The 25,240-nt window shown below is 44.2% G+C and overlaps 1 protein-coding gene across 1 annotated transcript in view; it reads right to left on the bottom strand.

Annotated features, from left to right (window-relative positions):
- Positions 1-23,564, bottom strand: part of UBTD1 (ubiquitin domain containing 1) — an 85,405-nt gene extending 61,841 nt beyond the window's left edge. Inside the window, exon 1 of the mRNA XM_073595457.1 lies at positions 22,201-23,564. Coding sequence (XP_073451558.1) covers positions 22,201-22,282 — 82 coding nt within the window. The 5' untranslated portion in view covers positions 22,283-23,564. The remainder of the gene's footprint in view (positions 1-22,200) is intronic.
- Positions 23,565-25,240: the final 1,676 nt, after the last annotated feature.

Genomic DNA, 25,240 nt, shown 5'->3' with positions numbered 1-25,240 from the left:
CTCCCCCAGGTAGAGGCATGACGGGACTTGTAGTTCTGCAACAGCTGGAGGGCCACCAGTTTGGGACCACTAGACTAGGCGAAAAAAAAAAAGGGAGCAAGAAGATTGGTCTGAGGATGTTAATATTCTTGGGGTGCTTTTTACCTATGGGGGGTGACCAGTGCCTGTTTTAGAGGGTTGAGGAAGACACCAGTAGAGGGGGAGAGATTGAAGATCTGGTGGTAGAGTGTAGGATACAGAATGTGGTTGAGGGTGTTTTTACAGTCTGTAGAATTGAGGCCTAATGGCAGTGATTTTCAGCAGTCTTCTACAACATGTCCTCAACAAGAGTCCTCAACCTCAACAAGAGTCCTCAACCTCAACAAGAGTCCTCAACCTCAACAAGAGTCCTCAACCTCAACAAGAGTCCACAACCTCAACAAGAGTCCACAACCTCAACAAGAGTCCTCAACAAGAGTCCACAACCTCAACAAGAGTCCTCAACAAGAGTCCACAACCTCAACAAGAGTCCTCAACAAGAGTCCACGTCCTCAACAAGAGTCCACGTCCTCAACAAGAGTCCACGTCCTCAACAAGAGTCCACAACCTCAACAAGCGTCCTCAACAAGCGTCCTCAACAAGCGTCCTCAACAAGCGTCCTCAACAAGCGTCCTCAACAAGCGTCCTCAACAAGCGTCCTCAACAAGCGTCCTCAACAAGCGTCCTCAACAAGCGTCCTCAACAAGCGTCCACAACTACTTGTAGTAGGATGCCTTCAGTCTTTGACCCTCTACTGTATTGGCCACTGGGGTTGTCAGGGGCTAACACAACACGACCACAACTTCAGTAGAATTACTTTAAAAGGTTGTTATCTGAAATGACAAATCACATTTTTTTAGCAATGCTGTAACTTTACAGTAAAATTACACAGTAACTGTTCCGTCTCCTTTTATTTTTGTAAAGTGCCGTGGTAACGGTTGGCGTTCTATTTTATTATTATTGAACCCAATGCGGTCCAGACGCCTGCCTGCCATGTCTATTCAGTCATTACACCCGGTGTCCTTCCAGCAGAGCTGCAGGCCATATGCCTCCGAGGTACATCATCCGCTGGATGTCTTTTCAAACAAGAGGAGTACAAAAGGATTGCTGGCCAGGAGGAATATAAAAAAAAAAAAAAAAAAAATGGTTGGACGGGATGAAAGGCGATCGGATTGAAAAGGTGGCATTTCTTCTAAAGTTACAACTTAGAGAAAAGCGGCGTCTGCCGAGCTCACAGACCGGAGGAACATCTGAAGGCATCTAATGAAAGCAAATGAAAAGTAATTAATAAAAAATGTAAAAGGGAAGCCTGAAACAGCAATCCCTGAACTTCATATTCGATATTCCACCAAAGGTTATAACTAGACCGGAGGTCTCCAAACTTTCTAATCGAAGAGCTGGGGCGTAGTGGGAGTAGAAAATGTCCTGGCATCAGGGGGGGGGTGAATAATTCCTCGAGATTGGTGGTCAATGGGAAAAAAAAAAAAATTACATAGCACCTGGGGTCAGGAGGAGTAGGAATAGTGCCCCATCATTGCTGTCAGTGGGAGGAATAGTGTCCCATCATTGGTGTCAGTGGGAGGAATAGTGTCCCATCATTGGTGTCAGTGGGAGGAATAGTGCCCCATCATTGGTGTCAGTGGGAGGAATAGTGCCCCATCATTAGTGTCAGTGGGAGGAATAGTGTCCTATCATTGGTGTCAGTGGGAGGAATAGTGTCACATCATTGGTGTCAGTGGGAGGAATAGTGCCCCATCATTAGTGTCAGTGGGAGGAATAGTGTCCCATCATTGGTGTCAGTGGGAGGAATAGTGCCCCATCATTGGTGTCAGTGGGAGGAATAGTGTCACATCATTGGTGTCAGTGGGAGGAATAGTGCCCCATCATTCGTGTCAATGGGAGGAATAGTGCTCCATCATTGGTGTCAATGGGAGGAATAGTGCTCCATCATTGGTGTCTGTGGGAGGAATAGTGTCACATCATTGGTGTCAGTGGGAGGAATAGAGCCCCATCATTGGTGTGCCCCATCATTGGTATCAGTGGGAGGAATAGTGCCCCATCATTGGTGTCAGTGGGAGGAATAGAGCCCCATCATTGGTGTCAGTGGGAGGAATAGAGCCCCATCATTGGTGTCAGTGGGAGGAATAGAGCCCCATCATTGGTGTCAGTGGGAGGAATAGTGCCCCATCATTGGTATCAGTGGGAGGAATAGTGCCCCATAGTAGTGGGATTGATTGGCATTGCACTGTAGCTATGCATTACCACAAAGAGAGAGTTGATAAGTTCTTCATTATTTTTTTAATGAATATATAACAGCATTATTAGTGTTGGTTTCTGACTGTGACCCGTGGTTGCAGGAAATAAAATTGTGGCCTAATTTATGAATTACCAATGGAGTGCGGCCTCTTCTCACACTCAGGAACTCACAAGCTAAAATTCTGCAGATAAGTTTCCTTTGTTACACACGGCGTCTGGGATTAGAGAACGTCAATTTCATCAAACAAAAAGAAAAAGCCAATATTTCTGACCTCCGCGACAAATGCACAGCGAGTGGGTGGGCTTGTTACAAAAAGGTGGACTATCCCTTTAAAATCAAAACAAAGTTGATGCCGAGTTGTGGTTTAAGAAGCCAGTTTATTGCATTGGTCATTTATGGTCCCCCCAACCCGTGAAATCAGCGCCTCTCCACAGAAGCCGCCCAGCGCTGAGCTCCAAACCTTCCTTTTATTTTTTACACACATTGTTAAAAAACATCTGTTAACAGGCAGCAGAAAATCCTACCGAGAGGCATCTTCATGTGTATTAAATGTTTTACTGAAATGATCACCACGAGGATCACCATCACCCGCAGTCACGTCTGGTCAGGAGAATATAGTTGGCAATACAAAATCATGAAAAACGCCTACAAGACAAGAGATCGGGAAAACAGAACGATCAATAAATATTGCATAGCCGAGCCCTTCACTATTCAGCACACCGGGGGTTGGATTTGGGGTCTGTGACGCAGTTTTGCACGCAATTTTCACGGGCGCCAACATGTCCTTTAAAAAACACGGCGATTTCTTAACCACTTGCTGACCAGGCTATTTCTGACACTTTTTGTTTAGAAGTTTAAATCGGTATTTTTTGCTAGAAAATTTACTTAGAGCCCCCAAAATTATAATATATATATACCCACACTACACGGTCCGCAACCCACAGCCCACGCTACATGGTCCGCAACCCACGCTACACGGTCCGCAACCCACAGCCCACAGCCCACAACCCACAACCCAAAGCCTGCGCTACACGGTCTGCGGCCCACGCTAAACGGTTCACAGCCCACAGCTCGTGCTACACTGGTCCACAGCCCACAACCCAAAGCCCATGCTACACGGCCCGCAACCCACAGCCCATGCTACACGGCCCGCAACCCACAGCCCATGCTACACGGCCCGCAACCCACAGCCCATGCTACACGGCCCGCAACCCACAGCCCATGCTACACGGCCCGCAACCCACAGCCCATGCTACACGGCCCGCAACCCACAGCCCATGCTACACGGCCCGCAACCCACAGCCCATGCTACACGGCCCGCAACCCACAGCCCATGCTACACGGCCCGCAACCCACAGCCCATGCTACACGGAACGCAACCCACAGCCCATGCTACACGGAACGCAACCCACAGCCCATGCTACACGGAACGCAACCCACAGCCCATGCTACATGGCCCGCAACCCACGCTACACGGTCCGCAACCCACAGCCCATGCTACACAGCCCATGCTACACGGTCCGCAACCCAAAGCCTACGCTACAAGGCCCACAGCCCACGCTACACAGAACGCAACCCACAGCCCATGCTACACGGCCCGCAACCCACGCTACACGGTCCGCAACCCACAGCCCATGCTACACGGCCCACAGCCCATGCTACACGGTCCGCAACCCAAAGCCTACGCTACAAGGCCCACAGCCCACGCTACACGGCCCGCAACCCACAGCCCATGCTACACGGCCCGCAACCCACAGCCCATGCTACACGGCCCGCAACCCACAGCCCATGCTACACGGCCCGCAACCCACAGCCCATGCTACACGGCCCGCAACCCACAGCCCATGCTACACGGCCCGCAACCCACAGCCCATGCTACACGGCCCGCAACCCACAGCCCATGCTACACGGCCCGCAACCCACAGCCCATGCTACACGGCCCGCAACCCACAGCCCATGCTACACGGCCCACAGCCCACGCTACACGGTCCGCAACCCACAGCCCATGCTACACGGTCCGCAACCCAAAGCCTACGTAACAAGGCCCACAGCCCATGCTACATGGTCTGCAACCCACAGTCATTTGGAGGAGACGGAGAGCAACAGAAGGGACTTTTCTGAATTTAATTTTTTATTTTTATCCAGAGTTTAGTGTCACTTTAAGGAAAGTGAAACAAAGTTACATTGTATCCATGGCTGGGCCGGTCACCTTGAGCCTTCCTCTATCTTAGTCATTGTTTAATAAAAGGTCTCCGGGGAGCGGTGAACAATCTCACACGTGGACATAAATGGAGGGTGTAACCGGCACGTAGAGATCAACAACTCAGAGGTGACATATGATTACCTACCACAGCCAAGAATCCGATTATTACACACAAAATTACCAGTTTGTTTGTTATACCCGAAGCCTGGAGATTTGATTGGAAACATTTATTTTTCATGTCGATAGTAACGGACACGCCACACATGGTTGTCCAACGTGCAGCATTACTGACTATTCTGCTTCAAAAGCCGCTTTAAAGCCTCAACATTCCTCCTTAGAGCCAATCTGTCTGGACACGATAGTCACTTTCTGACTCGGCACCATCCACAGGCAGCTTCACTCTTCAAATTAGACACAGATGTTGAACCCAACGCAATTTTACTTCAGATAATTTGCGCACAGAGGAGGTTTTTCCAGTCTTTTGTAGGGTAGGAAATCAGGGAGGGGGGGGGGTTGAGTTACTAAAAAGGCAAATATACCTTGCACTGCAAGTTGCTCTAGATCTGGAGGGGAAGCACTGCTGATTTTAATCATCCAATCACGTGCAAGCAAAACAAATGCTGTTTTTTTTCTTTTTATATTTTCCTTGCAAGAAATTGGGTATTGGGTATTGCAAGGCGAAGCTTCACCTCATTTACTAAGCTCTGGAGCCACCGCACTTGGAGTATATTTGCCTTTAGTAAATCCAATCGACTTTCCTTAGCCTTGTTCTCTACAAATAACTAAAGCTGGCCATACATGGATCGAAATTCGGGTGGAAGTGTGACAACTCGAAGGCTGAACAAGACCAAAATCATAAAAAAATAATATGGTACATAATATTTCCTCCACTCCATTGACTAATATTAGCCTCTTCTGAGCAGGGCCCTCTTAATCCTCTTGTATTGTAACTGTATTGTCTCCCTTTTATATTGTAAAATGCTATGTAGTAATAATAATAATAATAATAATAATATTAGTTTGGGATTTTGTCCCAAAGAATTTATGAATGACTTTGTATTGAAGCAGGAATATAGCAGGAATATAATATAATAATTTTATATATATATATATATATTTAGTTTGATAAATAAATGTCATATTACACCGCCTACTTCAGTAGCAGCAGTAGAATTATATATAAGGAAAACTAAACTGGAAATCAAGGCTTACAAGATCGATCGATAATAGATCATTCTCAAAATAATTTGAATTATGAAGAAAAATTGGCACTGGCCTCCTTGTCGGCTAGGCGGATCGGCTGCCAACAAGGGTGGATCCATTGTTATTATTGATACTGTAAAATATGAGAAAGAAATAATGAGACAATTAACTGAAAATCAAAATGTATTATTCGTCTTGATGCAAATCCAATATTTCGCATCCAAGATCGAACAAAAAAAAAAAATAAAAAAAAAATAAAAAAAGAATACTGGTAAAATTATTGATAGTGATAGTGTCATATTTAACCACTTAAGGACCAAGCCCTGTTTTGAGATTTGGTGTTTACAAGTTAAAAATCTTTTTTTTTTGCTCGAAAATTACTTAGAAAAAAAAAAATATATATTATATATATTTGGAGATTTTTAAGGGTAAAAGTTTGTTGCTGTTCCGCGAGTTTTGAAGCGTGACATGTTGGGTATCAATTTACTCGGCGTAACATTATCTTTCACAATATAAAAAAAAAAAAAAAAAAAAAAATCAGGCTAACTTTAACGTTGTCTTATTTTTTTTTTTTTTTTTTTTTTTTTTTAATTCAAAAATGTGTATTTTTTTTTCCCCCCCAAAAAAGTGCACTTGTAAGACAGCTGCGCAAATACAGTGTGACGCGTAGTTTTGCAACGACCGCCATTTTGCAAAACTACGCGTCACACTGTATTTGCGCAGCTGTCTTACAAGTGCACTTTTTTGGGGGGGAAAAAAAAAATACACATTTTTGAATTAAAAAAAAAAAAAAAAAAAAATATAAGACAACGGTAAAGTTAGCCTGATTTTTTTATTTTTTTTTTATATTGTGAAAGATAATGTTACGCAGAGTAAATTGATACCCAACATGTCACGCTTCAAAACTCGTGGAACGGCGACAAACATTTACCCTTAAAAATCTCCATAGGTGATATTTAAACATTTCTACAGGTTACCAGGTTTTGAATTACAGGAGGAGGTCTGGGGCTAGAATTATTGCTTTTGCTTGAACGAACGATCGCGGCGATGCGTCACATGTGTGGTTTGAACATTGTTTTCATATGCGGGCGCTACCTAATTTCTTCTTATTTATTTTACTTTAAACAAATAAAAACATTTGGGTCACTTTGATGTAAACATCCCTTGTAATAGAAAAAAAGCATGACAGGACCTCTTAAATATGAGATCTGGGGGGGGGGGGGGGGGTCAAAAAGACTTCACATCTCATATTTACACTAAAATGCAATAAAAAAAAAAAAAAAAAGTTCTAACTTTAAGACCTATGGGCGGAAGTGACGTTTGGAGCCGAGCGGGGGCCATCTTCCCCTCAGTCGGTAGCCAGGCATCCATGGGAGAGGATGCGTTCGTCTCCGCCACTACCGGCAGGTCCGGTAAGTGGCGGAGGGTGGGGGTGGGCACCTCTTCCGCCGCCAAAAGTAATCTTGCGGTGAATTCGCTGCTGAGACCACTGTTATCTTAAAGAGAAACGCACAGCGTTGCCAAAGGTACCGGGGTTATGGCAGCTAGCTGCTGCCATAACCCAGGTATTTAGCGTCAAAGGCAGGACCATACAAAGCAGATTGGTCAGGATCTTATCCATGCTTAAAGAGGGGGGCCAGTCAAAAAAAAAAAAAAATTAAAAGTCAGCAGCTACAAATACTGCAGCTGCTGACTTTTAATTGGACACTTACCTGTCCCTGGGTCCAGCGATGCGGGGGGATCGAAGCCCCTCTCCTCTCCCCCTCCGTTCAGCGGCGCCGGCATTGCAACTGTGGGCGCCGGGCTGTGGCTTCACAGCCTGGCACCCACTGCGCATGCGCGAGCGGAGCCACGTGCCGTGATTGGCCGCTCGGTCACCTGGGACCTGTAATGGGTCCCAGATGATTGACAGGAGGGAGGGAGCAGAGCTGAGCCCTTCCTGTGCCGAGGGGGAAGTGATGTCACCATCACTGAAAGAGGCAGACTACGAGGGACCCCCTAGCAACAGGCATTTCCAATATCCAAATGTTTTTTTTGTATTTTTTTTTAGAATTTTTCATGTAGTTTTTTTTTTTTTGGGGGTGGAACCCCACTTTAAGTTGTATAAAATTCAATAATGAAGGGGGAGTTTTTGACACATCCACATAGAGGCAATACAATTGAAATAAAAAGGATATCATACATGCCAAACTTCTTATGTGATATACTGTATGTCATAAAATGTCCATGTGGAAATTTATATGTTGGTGGAAAAAAAAAAAAAACACAAAAGACAGAATTGCCAGACGTAAGTATTCAGTAAGAGCCGGTTCACACGGGGGCGACTTCTCAGGCGACCTAGCCGCCTGACAAGTCGCCTCCCGTTCTGTACAATGGAACCGTTCTAATCGGAGCGACGCAAGTCGCTCTGACTTAGAAGAAAGGTTCCTGTACTACTTTGGGGGCGACTTGCATAGACTTCTATACAGAAGTCGTCTTGCAAGTCGCCGCGGCAGTCGTGTGCAGGTCGCCTCGGTGAGGCGACCTGCAAGTCGTGCCGCTTCTAATGTGAACCGGCGCTAAGGGATAAACTCACAAAGCTACATTATGTTGAGATGGGACACACTGTATCCAAAAGTGAAATATATGGTCATTGATGCAGTTTTCCCTAAATAAAAACAGGGGGGGGGGGGGGTAATCGGGAACTAACTAAAAAGATTGGAAGTACAATGGATAAATAGATTAGATACTTTACAACCTAGGAGGTTTAAACTCGGATTTTGACTTGCATTTATTTTTTTTAAATGTATTGCTGGTGATTTTATATATTTTTTTATTTTGTACTTTTTTGACACTTGTCGATTTGTATGTTTTAATATTAGAATAAATGGAACTTTTTCTGTGTGATTTGGAGTGTGACTGCATCTCGTTGAGCCGTCTCTCTGCTATTTAGGATGAAAATAATTATGATAATTTGTATTGATTAATTGGTTAATTGATGCCTAATGGATTTCTGGTGTGAAATGTAACATAATGAAGTGAGAATATTGTCAGTATACATCTTGTTCCCATCTGAAGAAGGGCAAAAGCTTTGTAGCCCGAAACTGTTATTTGGAACGAGATAAATATGTAAATAATTACATGAAAATCAATACATTTTAAGTGCAGCAATCCCTGGACAGATATATATTATATATATTTCTCTCCCTGTAAAGGCATAATGTGCTAGCATGCATCGCATACTAGCACATTATGTGACACTTACCTGCAAGCGAAGCCTGCGTCGTCCCCGCTGCAGACCGCATCTATCTTCGCCCGTCTTCCTTCCGGGGCCACGGACTCCGGTTGTGTGTCTGGCCAGAGCCGTGTGACGTCACTCCCGTGCATGCGTGCGGGAGCCAACGGTGACGGCACACACTCCTGAAGAAACATGGCATGGGTGGCCGTCCCTTCAGAGTGCATGTGCCGATGACATCATCGGCGCAGTATATAGAAAATACCTCCTAAACGGTACACGTTTAGGAGATATTTACAGTACCTATAGGTAAGCTTTATTCTAGGCTTACCCAAAAAAGGTACAAATGACTACAGGAGGATTTACAACCTTTTTAAAGCGGAAGTAAACCCATCCATAAAACAGTTACCTTTCTGGCACATGCCGGAAATGTAACACTCCCATTGGTTGTGCTCTCAACCAAACTGTCAAACCATCCAATGGGAGGTGTCATAACGGATCACATGTGCAGCATCATGGCAGTTCTAGACTAAACAGAGGCCAAGATGGCGGCTTCTTTGGCTGAAAACGATAGGAGGGTTTACTTCCACTTTAAGAGTTCCCTTCACTGGAAGGGGCCAAACCCAACCCCTGAAAAACAACCCCACACCATAATCCCCCCCTCCACCAAATGATTTGGACCAGTGCACAAAGCAAGGTCCATAAAGACATGAATGAGCGAGTTTGGGGTGGAGGAACTTGACTGGTCAGCACAGAGTCCTGACCTCAACCCAATAGAACACCTTTGGGTTTAATTAGGAGTTGAGACTGCGAGCCAGGCCTTCTCGTCCAACATCAGTGCCTGACCTCACAAATGCTCTTCTGGAAGAATGGTCAAACATTCCCATAGACACCCTCCTAAACCTTGTGGACGGCCTTCCCAGAAGAGTTGAAGCTGTTATAGCTGCAAAGGGCGGAGCCAACTCAATATTGAACCCTACGGACTAATGCCCCGTACACACGGTCGGACTTTGTTCGGACATTCCGACAACAAAATCCTAGGATTTTTTCCGACGGATGTTGGCTCAAACTTGTCTTGCATACACACGGTCACACAAAGTTGTCGGAAAATCCGATCGTTCTGAACGCGGTGACGTAAAACACGTACGTCGGGACTATAAAAACGGGGCAGTGGCCAATAGCTTTCATCTCTTTATTTATTCTGAGCATGCGTGGCACTTTGTCCGTCGGATTTGTGTACACACGATCGGAATTTCCGACAATGGATTTTGTTGTCGGAAAATTTTATCTCCTGCTCTCCAACTTTGTGTGTCGGAAAATCCGATGGAAAATGTCCGATGGAGCCCACACACGGTCGGAATTTCCGACAACACGCTCCGATCGGACATTTTCCATCGGAAAATCCGACCGTGTGTACGGGGCATAAGACTGGGATGTCATTAAAGTTCATGTGCTTGTAAAGGCAGGCGTCCCAATACTTTTAGGCAATATAGTGCATCTTGGTCATCGCTGCAGCAATAACCAAGATATGAATTTTAGTGCCCGCGATGCCCTTCAATGTAAAAAGTAATCCTAGTGGCTGAGAAGCTGCTGGATTACATGTACAGGCAGCAGAAGGACGTCCCACCCCTCCCCCGTCGCCTTTACCAGGCTCTCCTGTGCGATCAATGAGCCCGGTAAGGATGGGACCGGAGACATCCAATTCCTGGGACACAATGAAAGGAACTTGGATGTTGTTCCTCCCACTGTATGATGTTGGAAACCCGAAGCAACGAGGATTTCGGCACCTCCAGTTTCGGTCTTAAGGAAACAGGATGTTACTGGCTTGAGCAAGCATCTGATCAAACCATTCCTGGATTGATCAGATGCTTTGCAGGGCAGAGGAGAGATTTGGGGTCTTTCCATAAAAAGGACCTGTCATGGGCCATGCTATAACAGGGGGATGTTGTTCATCCCTTCTGACAGCAAAAAGAGATTAAAAAATAAAAAAAGGCACCCTCATCCCAATGTGCAAGGACGAACACATGTGGGTCCCGCACACATATGTAAACGGCGTGCGCACCGCATGTGAGGTATCGCTGCGAACGTCAGAACGAGAGCAATAATTTTAGCACCAGACCTCCTCTGTAACTCTAAACGCTTATAAATCATCGCATATGGAGATTTTTAACCCCCTCGCGCCTAAGGGGAAAAAAACAAATCTAAATGCCTAAGCCCAATTTTGCAACTTTGACATGTGTTAGTAAAACTGTACAGATCACCACAACTACTTTGGACACATCGGGCTTTCATTAGATGGTAAATTAGTTATGGATAGCTCCCGGTTTTTTTTTTTTTTTAAATCAAAAAGGAAAACTGGCCCCAAAAAAACAAAAAAAAAAAACAAAACAAAATTATATAGATTTTTAAAATGTAACTGTCTATTTCTTACTATTACCATAACCTACCACTAAAGAACAACCCAAAATAAATTCTCCTGCTCCTGACGATCGCAGTGATACCACACATGTGTACGTTAGTTAATGTTTGTACCCGTAACACAGCCCAGAAACAATAGTACGCGTTTTGCCTTTTTTTGGTAGGATCACCAAAAAAAAAAAAAGGAAGGAAGAGAAAAGAAAAAAAACCCACACCTATACCAACTGACATGGATGCATGAGGTGTAAATTACTGAGCAAAAGTTCAGATTTTTATATATATATAAAATTTTTTTTTTTTTTCCATGTCAGTTGGTATAGGTGTGGGGTTTTTTCTTTTCTCTTCCTTTTTTTTTTTTTTTTTTTTTTTTTTTTTTACACACACACACATACATACATACATACATACATACATACATATATACACATATACATATACACACACACACACACACACAGTAGAAATACTGACGCTGACCTTTGACCAAAACACTAACCCTGGCACTTAGCAAGATCAAACCTTGATCTAGGCATTTTTTTTTTTTTTTTTTTATTATTATTATTATTAGGACCTCTTGCACACCGCAGCTTGAAAAAGCTCAGTACTACGAGCTAAAATACAGCCCATTAAATTGTAAAGTGCCTATGCACACAGGCGTGTAAACAAGCGCCGTGTATTCTTCAGTAAAATGAAAAAAAAAAAAAAAAAAAAAAAAAAATTATATATAAAAAGTTCAGAATATATATATATATATATATATATATATATATATATATATATATATATATATATATATATATATATATATATATATATATATATATATATATATATATATATATATATTCTGAACTTTTACTCAGTAATTTACACCTCATGCATGCAAATCTGCGTGTATGCGCACATTTGTGCGCAAATGTCCTTTAACACATTGTAAACACGAGAAAACCTTTGCGCACGTGCAAATGCTCGAATGCACATGCGCGAAAATACATACAAAAAAAAAAAAATGGCTGAAAAAAAAAAAAAAAAAGGTGCTCAAAACAGGAGTATTGCGTGCAAGAGGCCTTATTATTTATTTCTTTTTCCTCCATCTCTGCAAGGACAGAAAGTGATACAATGCATCTCTCTCGTCCATTCAAGAGACAGAAAACACGGGGGCGGAGCTTCACAGTGACGGATCACTGCGATAGCCAATCAGAGGCCATCACCGTGATCAGATGACCCGGAATCGGACGTTCCGGGTCCCGATCGTTAGAATGGGGGTCCGGGGCTCTCAGCCAGACCCTGGTCTCTGCGTGGCGCGCTCTCAGCACAAAATGGGAGATACACAAATATACAGCCCCGTGATAAAAAAAAAAAAAAAAAAAATATATCCCAGTCCAGTGGGGTCGCATATGTGCGTATGGTCGGCAAATGGGGTTAAGTAATGTAAATTTGGCGCCATTCCATGAGTGTGTTAAAGTGCGATATGTTGGGTATCTATTTACTTGGCTTAACATCTTTTATACTCTACCAAACAATTGGGTATTATATTGTGTTTTTTGTGCATTAAAATTCACCAAAGTGTATTTCATTTCAAAACAATTACATTTGAAAAACCGTTGCGCAAATACTGTGTGACATAATACATTGCAACACTAATCATTTTATTCTCTGGGGCCTCTGCTTACAAAAAATGATGTTTGGGGTTTTCGATTTTTACATGTATGTGAGAAGTGAGAATTGGTCTGGGATTTGGTTGGATTATCCACCATGTACAGTAGATTATACTCTGACCCGGGTGTCGGGATAAGAAGGTTCATTTGAAGGTTCATGCAGTTCCAGCTCCAATAGCAGAGATACCTGGAACATTCCGGAACATCTAGAAGGAAGGCGATGATTCGGTGTATACGGTTAAATAACTATTTGTTTGTGTTGAGGAGAAGCTGCTTACATCACAGAACAAAGGTTACATTGTATCTCTAGAAGCATTAAACATTATATCCTCATATCTAGCTGGAGTATGGAAAAAGTCTTATCCCAGCCAATCACAGCAATCCATGTTCACTGTAATCATTCCTGTAATGGATCCTAGGGGCCCGATTTTTACATTTCCGTGGGGCATTAATGTGCAATAACAAGTGTTGTGTTAAGGCAGCCAAGTGAAAATAATGAGCTGCTAAAAACACTAAAACATCAGATGCAAGATTGGTAAGAAAACGCATCATGGTGTGCGGCCTTTCACCTTTTACCCCAGAGGAACCTTTAAAATAACTTCTGATAAGACCAATTGGTGATCAGTGAGAAGAATGTTCCTTACATTGGTGATCAGTGGGAAGAATGTCCCTTACATTGGTGATCAGTGAGAAGAATGTTCCTTACATTGGTGATCAGTGAGAAGAATGTTCCTTACATTGGTGATCAGTGAGAAGAATGTTCCTTACATTGGTGATCAGTGAGAAGAATGTCCCTTACATTGGTGATCAGTGGGAAGAATGTCCCTTACATTGGTGATCAGTGAGAAGAATGTCCCTTACATTGGTGATCAGTGAGAAGAATGTCCCTTACATTGGTGATCAGTGAGAAGAATGTTCCTTACATTGGTGATCAGTGGGAAGAATGTTCCTTACATTGGTGATCAGTGGGAAGAATGTTCCTTACATTGGTGATCAGTGAGAAGAATGTTCCTTACATTGGTGATCAGTGGGAAGAATGTTCCTTACATTGGTGATCAGTGAGAAGAATGCTCCTTACATTGGTGATCAGTGAGAAGAATGTTCCTTACATTGGTGATCAGTGAGAAGAATGTTCCTTACATTGGTGATCAGTGGGAAGAATGTTCCTTACATTGGTGATCAGTGAGAAGAATGTTCCTTACATTGGTGATCAGTGAGAAGAATGTTCCTTACATTGGTGATCAGTGGGAAGAATGTCCGGAGTTCAGCTGTTATTATAGGAGGTCCACACTCTACATACATTATACAATCAACATGTATGGTCAGCTTATAAAGCGATATTCTGGGCTTTCCAAAGGGGGGGGGGGGGGGGAAATCAGAGCTCCTCATAATGTATACAGGGGGTCCCCTACTTACAAACATCCGACTTACAAACAACTCCTACTTACAAACGGAGGGAGACAACAGGAAGTGAGAGGAAATCTACCCCTAGGAAGGGAAATTCTCTCCTGTAAGCGTTAATATGGGAAAAAGGTGTCTCCACTGATGCTTTATCACCTATCCTTATTTCCCTAATAACCCCAAATTTTCAAAATCCAATTGTCATTGGGACAGAAAGTGAGGTGAAATCTTCTGAACAGGGGCACAGACAGCAAAACAAATGTTACAGGGGTGATAACCCTTCCCTATGCTATCTACAAAACTTAAAAATAGATTTTTTGGCTGGAGCTACACTTAAAAAATGTACCTGTTCCGACTTACAAAACAGATTCAACTTAAGAACAAACCTAAAGTCCCTATCTTGTTTGTAACCCGGGGACCCCCTGTATATTTAACAAGGCTGGAATCTCTACATGCTATACAGGGAAGGATGGCAGATGTAGATAGAAGAGAAAGAAAGAGGCTTTGCTCATTGTAACAAATCAGGTTCTCAGTGGTCTCACTCCTACTATGCATGTCCTAGTAGTAAAGTACCTCATGGGCTGCAATAGACAAGAAAGGAAGGGAGCGGCCAAGTCTCAAAACAGTGCAGATTTCTGCTGAGATCATGTCATGTGCTGCATAAATATCTAAAAAAATACAAACCAAAAAAAAAGAAAAAAAGGGGGGGGGGGGGGGAGGTTTGTTTGGATCGGTCCCATGCGGCCTCCTTAGAGGATCACAGCGCAGATACATCACAACGTGCGATTAGATTCTATTTATACCGAAGGACAAAGTGTGAGACTCAGAATAGAGAATTAGGTGACGAAGTGTAACGAGACTCACATGAGATCCTCATCTTACACATCCAAAGAAACAAAAAGCGCAGAATTTAAAAGTACACGGCCACCCAATCACCGAGCCCTATTCACACTTGGCGATTTGGAATCGCCGCAACGCCCATTTGGGTGCCATTCATTCTAAAAATGACAAAATGCAGTGCAACAGAATTGTGCTGTAATTATAAATATAAATACGGCAAGACACAAAAGAAATAGTAATAATATATGAATAAACGTCAAATTAAAAAAACAAAAAAAAAAAAAACCCACCACACACAAATAATTAAAAATCATCATAAATAAATTTATAAATATCAACTCCTACCCTTAAAATATTTTAAATATTATGAATAAAAAAAAAAACACCCAAACAAAAAAAATACATTAATAATAATATATTTCTTGTGTTAGGGTTTAGTTGTTTATTATTATTATTATATTAATTATTATTATATTTATTTGATTTTAAAGAGGAACTGCAGTCTGCTCACATAATTTGTAATAAAAACATCTTTGCCATTCTAAAGCTTTTTCTCCAACTGCTTTGCATATTTATATATATATATATATATATATATATATATATATATATATATATATATATATATATATATATATTCTGTACTTGCCAAATATGCTGCAGAAATCTCCCTCCATTGAGTCTGGCTGAAACCACTTTAACTGTGGGCAGCTGAAGCTGCTGCCTGTTCACTTCCTGGATTTACACAGACACACATGGGCACACCTCCAGCTCTGCAGCTCTCATTGGCCCTCTTATGACTCCCTTCCTGGCAAACTCTCACGAGAGTGATAGAGAGCGGTGCATGATGTCATAAGCCTAGGACTAAATGACCAGACAAGAAACAGGAAGTGGGCTGTATAAGGGATTTACCGGCAGAAAAAAAAAAAATGTTTTACTATCCAAAGTTAAAGAGGAAGTAAATCCTGATGGGCGTTACTTCCTCTTTGTTTCCCTGCAAAGGTAAAGCATAATGGGCTACTATGCATCGCATAGCAGCCCAATTATGTGACACTTACCTGCAGGAGAAGCCTGTGATGTCCCCGTCTTCCTTGCTAGTAGCGAGCGTCCATTCTTCACCCCTCGTCCTTCCGGGGCCGCGAACTCCGGCTCTGTGACTGGCCGGAGTGGCCTGCGTGCGGGAGCCGCCTTTAACGGCATGACCCGAGCTAGAAATGGCACAGCGTGCCCTTTCTAACTCTGGCGCATGCGCATTAGAAATTACAAATATCTCCTAGACCGTGCAGGTCTAGGAGATATTTCTTGCACCTACAAGCAAGCCTTAATCTAAGCTTACCTGTAGGTTAAAGTGGCTGTAAAGGGTTTACAACCACTTTAAAAACAACAAGAGCAGAAGATTAATAGATGGATAGTTGGGGAAAAAAAAAAAAAAATGGGGGTTCATTATTTATGTTTACATAGTATTCATTTATTCATGCATTTTACATTTTTTAAAATTATTATTATTTTTTTAGGGTAATTTTTTTTAGGGTGTTAATACTACTCAATAATAATAATAATAATAATAATAATAATAAAATTAATAAATTAGTATTAACACCCTTACAAAAATAAATATAATAAATAACCCTAACAAATAATAATAATTTGTTAGGGTATTATGTAGTATTAACACCCCAACAAAAATAAATAATCCTAACTAAAATAATAATATTATTATTATTAAGAAGAAGAATAAAAGCTGATGGAAAAGCTACAAAAAAAAAAAAAAAAAGCCTAGCAGCAAATGATGCAACAGATGATAGTTTTCTCTATTGGCTAATGAAAGGTTTAAAAACGCTGTATAAAAAAAATAAATAAAAAAAAAAGCCCGGATCGCGCATACAAATGTGCCAAAATCGCTCAAAGAATGTGCCAATAAAAGCGCTCAAAGACACAACGCTCAGGTGTGAATGCAGCCTAGAGAAACACAAGCTTCTTTTTCGGTTACAAACACGCACAGGGCAGTCCATTGAAGTAAATGGGCTGCCCTATGCATGACACATATTGTGCAAAAAAAAAAAAAAAAAAAAAAAAATTTGCACGTTCCTGGCTACGCGTCGTGTGAACGGGGCCCGAAATCTTACATAAGCTTCAGCGCGATACAAATCATTTTATTTGTCTTTATTTGGCTTTTAACGTTGCAGCTTTTAGTAAAACAATCCTTGGTGATCCCACCATAAAAAAAGTCCTGGTTTATGGGGGGGGGGGGGGGGGGGGGGGGTGACAACACTCTGCCCCCACCCCCAACTTTCCTCATGCGTTGTCACCTGGTCACATTTTCTCTCCATAAAAAGCACAGGCGGCTGTGCAGACACTCATCACGCAGGTGGGGGTTCCGCCATCAGGAAACCTGCCCCAAGGCTTTGTTCACATCTATGCAGGTGTGACGGTGCGTTTTTGGTGCGTCGCATTAAAAAAAGGGTTCTGTTCCCACGCGTTCGGGCGGTTTTTAATCGCCGCGATTTTGCCCGCAATTTCAAAAAAACGCACTTAAAATGTTCGTGTTCAGATGCCATTCATTTCAAATTGTTCACGCTGAGGCGCGGCCTTTGACGGAGGGGGGGGGGGGGGGGGCGGGGGTGTGCTGCATAAATATGCAGACATTCTGCATTTTTCTGCAAGGTGTCACCTGAGGTCACAATCCGTACCGATATCACCGCAGTGCATTGGAATAACCGAGATGTCACTTTTACATTCCAATTAAAAAAAAACAAAAAAAAAAAAAAAAACAAAAACTGGTGAGCAGTGATTTGTGACATCACAAGGCTCCACCCCCCGCCCCTCCCTCCCCCCTACCACCGCCAGCTCACACAATATATCGAATGATTTTATCACACAGGTAGGGAGAAGGAGCCCTTACACTTGACAGCAGGAACAACTTTTTTTTTTCTTGATAAATTACTGCAAAGGTCTTGGACATTTCAGTAAAATAGTTACATAGTAGGTGAGGTTGTAAAAAGACACAAGTCCATCAAGTCCAACCTATGTGTGTGATTATATGTCAAAAAAAAAAAAAAAAAAAAAAAAAACACAAAACACACTAAAGCGATAAAGTGAAGTTTAGGGTAAACCAACGCAATAAATGACCTACATTTTTGGTAAAATATAAAAGACGAGGTCGCACCGAGTAAATAGATACCAAACCTTAAATTTGCGTGTGCCCATGACACGGCGACAAACTTGAGTACCCGATATTTTTACACTTCATAAGCCCCCTACAGGTCATCAGTTCAGTGTTACGGAGGAGATCCGCTGATAGAATTGTTGCTCTCTCTCTCTCTCTCCATTGTGCGCGGCGATATTTAACAGGTGTATCGCAATGTCTTCACAAGTAGACGTCCAATGCTTGTATATGCGTTTATGTTTGGGGGGGGGGGGGGGGAGGTTGAGAAAAAAATTTGGGGGTGGGGGGGATTTTATATGCTTGGGTGTAGCTTTATATACAATTTTTTTTTTCTTAATCTTTTTGTCTTTTTTGGGACTTTTTGTCCCTATATGATGATTTTTAGGTGACAGGTTCTCTGTAATGAGACTTCCTGGGTCTAAAAAGACCCCCCCCCCCCCCCATGTCTCCTCTGGGCTCCACTAAATGTATAGCAATGCACATCGCATCACATCCCTCCCTGGCTATGCTAGCCGGGGTAAGTGACAGGGTGACCCCGAAGTGACGTCATACACACGGGTCACAGCAAGAAGGGGAGGAGAGCAGACATGTCGGTCCCGGAATACATGGTGGTGGGCGCCCCCTCTAGGAAGGGCGCCAGCGGGCACATGTCTACAGTGCCTTATGGGAAATCCGGCCCTGATTGGGGTTTAAATGTCCTATAACTTAGAATAAAAATAGTAGTCATCCTGCCAGTTCAGAGGCCTCCCTCCCATAGGGGGCAGTGTTGTCACCCCGAGGAGGATTATTGTAATTGTATTGGATGTCCTCATGTTGTAAAGCGCTGCATAAAACTGCTGCCGCTATATAAATCCTTTATAATATTAAATTATTATTATTATTATTATTATTATTAATAAAAATTATTATTAGTGTTGTCAGCGCCAATCCAATAACCCTTCCCCTCATTGCAAAGAGCACAGGCTTGTGTTGTATCCTTACATCAGAATTTTATCTTTAGCCCGGGTTCACACCTATGCGAATTAGATGTGCGTTTCCCCGCATCTAATTCGCATAGTAGGAGAATGTGACTGGCTCCCTATGGAGCCGGTTCACATATCTCCGGGGGGCGGCTGCGGTGCGCACTGCACAAAAACACCGTGCGTCTTTGGCTCCGTTTCAGGGCCCAATTCAGGCATAGAATCGGCCCCGATTCGTCCCTGAAACGGGGAACAGAGACGCACAGCGCTCCTGTGCGATCCGCAGCCCGGTATAGTGTGAACCTGGGCTGAAAGCTGCCCATACACCATACAATCCGATTGCAGAATCTCCTCTAGATTTAAAAAAAGGTAAATCCACTTTCATTGGGGGGGGAATAGCAAAAAAAAAAAAAAAAAAAAAATCTAAACATATACAAATTGCTACACAAGTCATTTTGTAAATGAACGTCATTAAAAATGTAAAAATTCCCTTTCCTTTTCAATCTGCAGCCGCTGATTTCTGTAAAATGCAATATGGCCACCTGGAGGCGCTGTGTACACAGATGGTATACAGAGAGCCCCCCCCCCCACCCAGAGATGTCATTTTTTTTTTTGCTTGCGTGATTGGCTCACTGATTTTCCCAGAAGTCTGCACCAAGATACAAGTCATTTTTGATGAGATCCTCCCAAAAAAGGGAAATCACTTCTAAAAGGATGCAGGCCCAGCCACTTTCCTCATTAGAGCCTGTCAAAGTGAAGAAAAAAAAAAGACCCCCACACAACCCTCAAAATGGGCAGGCGGGCGGTCCACTTAAGCCCTCCTGGTTCACACCAGTGCTGTTTTGAAATTACGCTACTTCAGCACACGAATAGCACAAACAAAAAAAAAAAAAAAAAAAAAAAAAAAAAAAAGTGCCAAAATCTTGCAAAAATATAAAAAATTAAATAAACTGCCGTTAATACCAAATACCACATAAGAGGTGACGCTCAGGTATGAACGCAAAATGCAAAGCCGGAAAAAAATAAAAATAAACAAAAGAAACAAAACAAAAAGCACCACCAACAACCACACAAGAAAACGTTGGTGGCAGTACAGGTCCGGGCCGGATCGTCACGTGTAGAAACTTGGCAGTTTGCACAACAAATTGTCACGTTTTGTAAACATTGTACACAATTTTGCAACCTGGACTTCCTGCCTCTGTACACCACCTGATCCTTCCAGGCCTCGGGGGCTGGAAGAACGTTCCGCTTGTGAAAACGGGCTCACATCTGGCAATTTGGAGTTGCCGCAATTCCAAAACACACTGCGCTAGTGGCACATCACACCACGTGCGTTTGAGTGCCATTCGTTTTTTTTTTTTTTTTTTTTTTTTAACGACACCTTAAAACGTGGTACCGTTTTTTGCAAAGCTCCTGCTCCTTTATTGGGCGACAAGCTTAGTTCCGGATTTATCGTGGTAAAAACCGCACCGCATTTGGGAGGTTCTATTAAAAAATGAATGGCACCCAAAAAACAAAAAAAAAAAAAAAAAAAAAAAAAAAAACACACGTGGTGCCTTTTGCCACTATTGCAGTGCAATTTGGAATCGCGGGCAGAATCACGGCGATTCGCCAGATACGAACGGTGCGCGAAGGCAGAGAGTCACAGTAGTAGTTGCCGATACGACAGTGACCTTCGGCTGTCTCCTGGGTCTCATTCTCTGATTGGATGAGGATGTGATTGTGACATCATCACTCTGCCTCTCCAGCTTGGCCAATCGCAGAACTCTTGTCATCCATTGGAGTAAATATGCAAGGTGTTCTGTGATTGGTGGCCATGGCCATACTGCATGGAGCGATCCCACTACAGAGCAGGGCTTGGCTCAGGACGCGGCGATCATTGTAGTACCGGAAACTTCTTCAGCGATCCTCCCATGCGGCAAACCGCATTGTGAAGCTTATCGCCGACCAGAAGCTCCTTTATTGGGTGAAAAGCTTCACACCATACAGATTTCTGTGCAATTTATCGCAGCGAAACCGCACTGCATTTGGAGGTACCATTAAAAAAAAAAAAAATTAATGGCACCCAAACATAAGTGGTGTCTTTTGCCACTATTGCAGTGGGATTTGGAATTGCGGGCAGAAATCACAGCGATCCCAGAAATTGTAGTTGCCGATACGACAGTGACCGCCACGGTCTTCTGGGTCTCGTTCTCCGATTGGATGAGGAGGCGATTGTGATGTCATCACCCTGCCTCTCCAGCTTGGCCAAACGCAGAACTCCTTGCATCCATTGAGTAAAAATGCAAGGTGTTTCGTGATTGGTGGTTGTGCTGTATAAGCGACCCCCCTATGGAGCAGGAAAAAAATATATATATTATACACACACACACACACACACACACACACACACACACACAATGGATCAATGTAACACAAACCATGGTGGGGGTTGATCAGCTTTGTATATCCACATCTCTTAGATAGAGCAGGGAAGGATTAAAACCTCTGATGGTTTTTTTGTTTTTTCTGAGTAACACTGGCAAAATTTTCCTGCACTTCCTGTTCCAATGTGTGGAAAACTCCCAAAGTGGTGGGGGAATTCCACTCTCTTACACAGTTGTCTAGTAAGTAGTAAGGAGCCCTAAAATGTTGGAGTGTCCCCTCACCTTACAATAATTTCAAATAGAAAAGATGAATCCCCCCCCCTCCCCTAATGAGGGGATGCAATAAAAACCTGGCAGAGGGTCTAACCCTCCACCCCCTCTACTCTACCACTTTCACACTACAACCCAATAATGAGAAGAGAACACTTAGAGGAGCAAGTGTCACCCCCTTCCTCTACAGCGCCCCCAGGCGGTTTAACATGTAACAATCGACCTACCTGCTCTCTTGCGGGTGTGACCGGAGGATCTGGATTGGGATCTCGGGCTCTCCCCCCGGGGTCTTCCCATGCAGCCTCCCATGGCCGGAGTGCTCTCAGTAAAGCCCCATGCAGGGTCCAGCAAAGGGGAAGAGGGCGCCGATAATCCGACAAAAGCTCCGACAATTGAGGGGGCTCTGATGAACAGATAGCGGCTCCCACAATCCTATAACGGCTCCGACAACCCTGCAGTAGATCTGATGACCCGACAGGGGCTCTGACAGTCCTATGGAGGCTCCGACAACCCCACAGAAGCTCCGACAACCCTTAGAAGATCTGAGAATATCAGGGGGGCTCTGATGACCTTACAGAAGCTCCAACAATTTTTTGGGGGGTTTCTGATGAACCGACAGTGGTTCCAATTTAGGGGGGCTAGAATGACCCAACAACAGTGACTCTGATGACCCTAAAAGGAGCTCAGATGGTTCCACAGAGGCTCCCAAAAGGTCCTATAGAAGCTCCGATGACCCGACATTGGCTTCCATGGTCCCAGAAATGCTCAGAATATCCTATAGAGGTTCCGATGGTCCCAGAGTGGCTCAGGGTGTCTTACCGAAGCGCCGAAGGTCCTATAGATAGTCGAATGGTCCCCAGAGAAGCTCAGAAGGTATTCTAGAGGGTCTACTAGTCTCAGCGAGGCTCAGAACGTCCTACTGAAGCTCAGAAAGTCTGGTAGAGGGTATAATGGTCCCAGGAAGGCTCAGAAGGTTCTACAGGGGGTCTAATGGTCCCGGAAGGTTCAGAAGGTGCTATAGAGGGTCTAATTGTCTCGGAGAGGCTCAGAAGGTTCTACAGGGGGTCTAATGGTCCTAGAGAGGCTCAGAAGGTTCTACGGAGTGTTTAATGGTCCCAAGAAGGCTCAGAAGGTTCTATAGCAGGTCTAATGGTCCCAGAGAGGCTCAGAGGGTTCTATGAAGGTTCCGATGGTCCCAGAGGGTTCTATGAAGGTTCCGATGGTCCCAGAGAGGCTCAGAAGGTTCTATAGAGGCTCAGAAGTGGTCTTACAGACGCTCAGAAGGTTCTATAGAGGCTCCGATGGTCCTAGAGAGGCTCAGCAGGACATAGAAGGGCTCCTCAGGATACTTCCAGCTTCTGGGGATCAGCAGTAACTTCCCTCCGTCACCTCCCAGCTCAGCAGCCCGGCTCCCCTCCTCCTCCTCCTCCTCCAGCCCGCAGCAGGCAGCACCTCTCCCGGGCGGTCAGTATGAAGCTCTCTCAGCAAAGTCCTGGGAAGTGGCAGTTGGGTGGGGGCAGGGCAGGCTCTTCCTGCACAGCACTCACTCTGCTACTTGTTTGCAAATATTTGTTTGTTATGAATTTTTGTTTCCCTTTGCAAAAGAAAAAAAAAAAAAAAAAAGGGAAGATCCTCCTTTTTTTCCCCCTCCCCCTCCCCTTCCAGGTGAGCATGTGACACAGGGCCACCCTGCTGTGCCTAGGCTCTCCTCCCCTGATCAAATTAACCCTTGCACTGCTGGCTGGCTGCCTTGCCTTCATCTCTGTCCCTGTAATCCTGCCAGCCAGAGCTCTGCCCTGATAATCACTGATTGGCCCATGGGTGGGGGGGCAGGGCAGGGGCACAGGATCCTGCTGAGGAGGGCTCCTGCTCTAATGAGATTACAAGCCTCACCTATTCTGTTTGTGGGTTTAGCTGATGTGGATGGATTGATTTTCCTGATAGCACAGAGGGGGGGGACTTTCTGCTGACCTGACTTAGCCAGGAAGTATCCTTATCGGTCACAGGGCAGATCGGCCATACACTGTGCAATCTGATTGTGCAATCTCAGGTCAGACCTAAATAATCCATTCAATCAGCATAAAATCAGACAGGCACTTGCAGTATATACACTATATTACCAAAAGTATTGGGACTTAGTCCGTAAGGTTCAATATTGAGTTGGCTCCGCCCTTTGCAGCTATAACAGCTTCAACTCTTCTGGGAAGGCCGTCCACAAGGTTTAGGAGGGTGTCTATGGGAATGTTTGACCATTCTTCAGAAGAGCATTTGTGAGGTCAGGCACTGATGTTGGACGAGAAGGCCTGGCTCGCAGTCTCCGCTGTAATTCAGCCCAAAGGTGTTCTATCGGGTTGAGGTCAGGACTCTGTGCAGGCTATTCAAGTTCCTCCACCCCAAACTCGCTCATCCATGTCTTTATGGACCTTGCTTTGTGCACTGGTCCAACTCATTTGGTGGGCAGCGGCGGCCTGTCCATATGGGGCGTCCCCCCTAATCCTTGCGCCCAGTCCCTAATCTACATGCAGGGCACCAGACGCATGGATTCCAATGTGGGGGGGGGTATTTATTTATTTATTTTTTAGAGGCACATGATTAGAGCCTGAGGCTCTATTAGGCTTCAAAACAGGGTGGGCTCGGGGTGCAGAGCATTAAATAATGAATTCATTTTCACTATTATCTCTCTGATTCTCTTCCCGGCCAATCAGGAAGCGGGTCTTGAGACCTGTCACCCGATTGGCCGAGAGGGGAAGCGATCCTATTGGCTGCCGAGGAGGGGGAGGGAGGAGACGCAGGGGAAGCCACCATAAAGCCCAAGAGGTGGAGACGCAAGGCGAAGCTGCCGCCTGCCACCCGCAACCTAGATGGGGTAAGTGCGGGGCTGGTGACTGACCAGGGGTGGTGCCTGTGACCCGACCGACTGACCGACCAGGGGGGGTGGCAGCGGGTGGTTTGTTTGCCCCCCCTCCCAAAAAAAATATACCACCAGCCGCCACTGTTTGGTGGAGGGGGGGATTATGGTGTGGGGGTTGTTTTTCAGGGGTTGGGCTTGGCCCCTTAGTTCCAGTGAAGGGAACTCTTAAGGCGTCAGCATACCAAGACATTTTGGACAATTTCATGCCCCCAACTTTGTATGAACAGTTTGGGGATGGCCCCTTCCTGTTCCAACATGACTGCCCACCAGTACACAAAGCAAAGGTCCATAAAGACATGGATGAGCGAGTTTGGGGTGGAGGAACTTGACTGGCCTGCACAGAGTCCTGACCTCAA

The sequence above is a fragment of the Aquarana catesbeiana genome, linkage group LG08, assembly GCF_042186555.1.
Source record: "Aquarana catesbeiana isolate 2022-GZ linkage group LG08, ASM4218655v1, whole genome shotgun sequence".
In the NCBI taxonomy this organism is placed as follows: domain Eukaryota; kingdom Metazoa; phylum Chordata; class Amphibia; order Anura; family Ranidae; genus Aquarana; species Aquarana catesbeiana.
The sequence above is the reverse complement of the archived record's forward strand: the minus strand, read 5'-3'. Positions and strand labels throughout refer to the sequence as shown.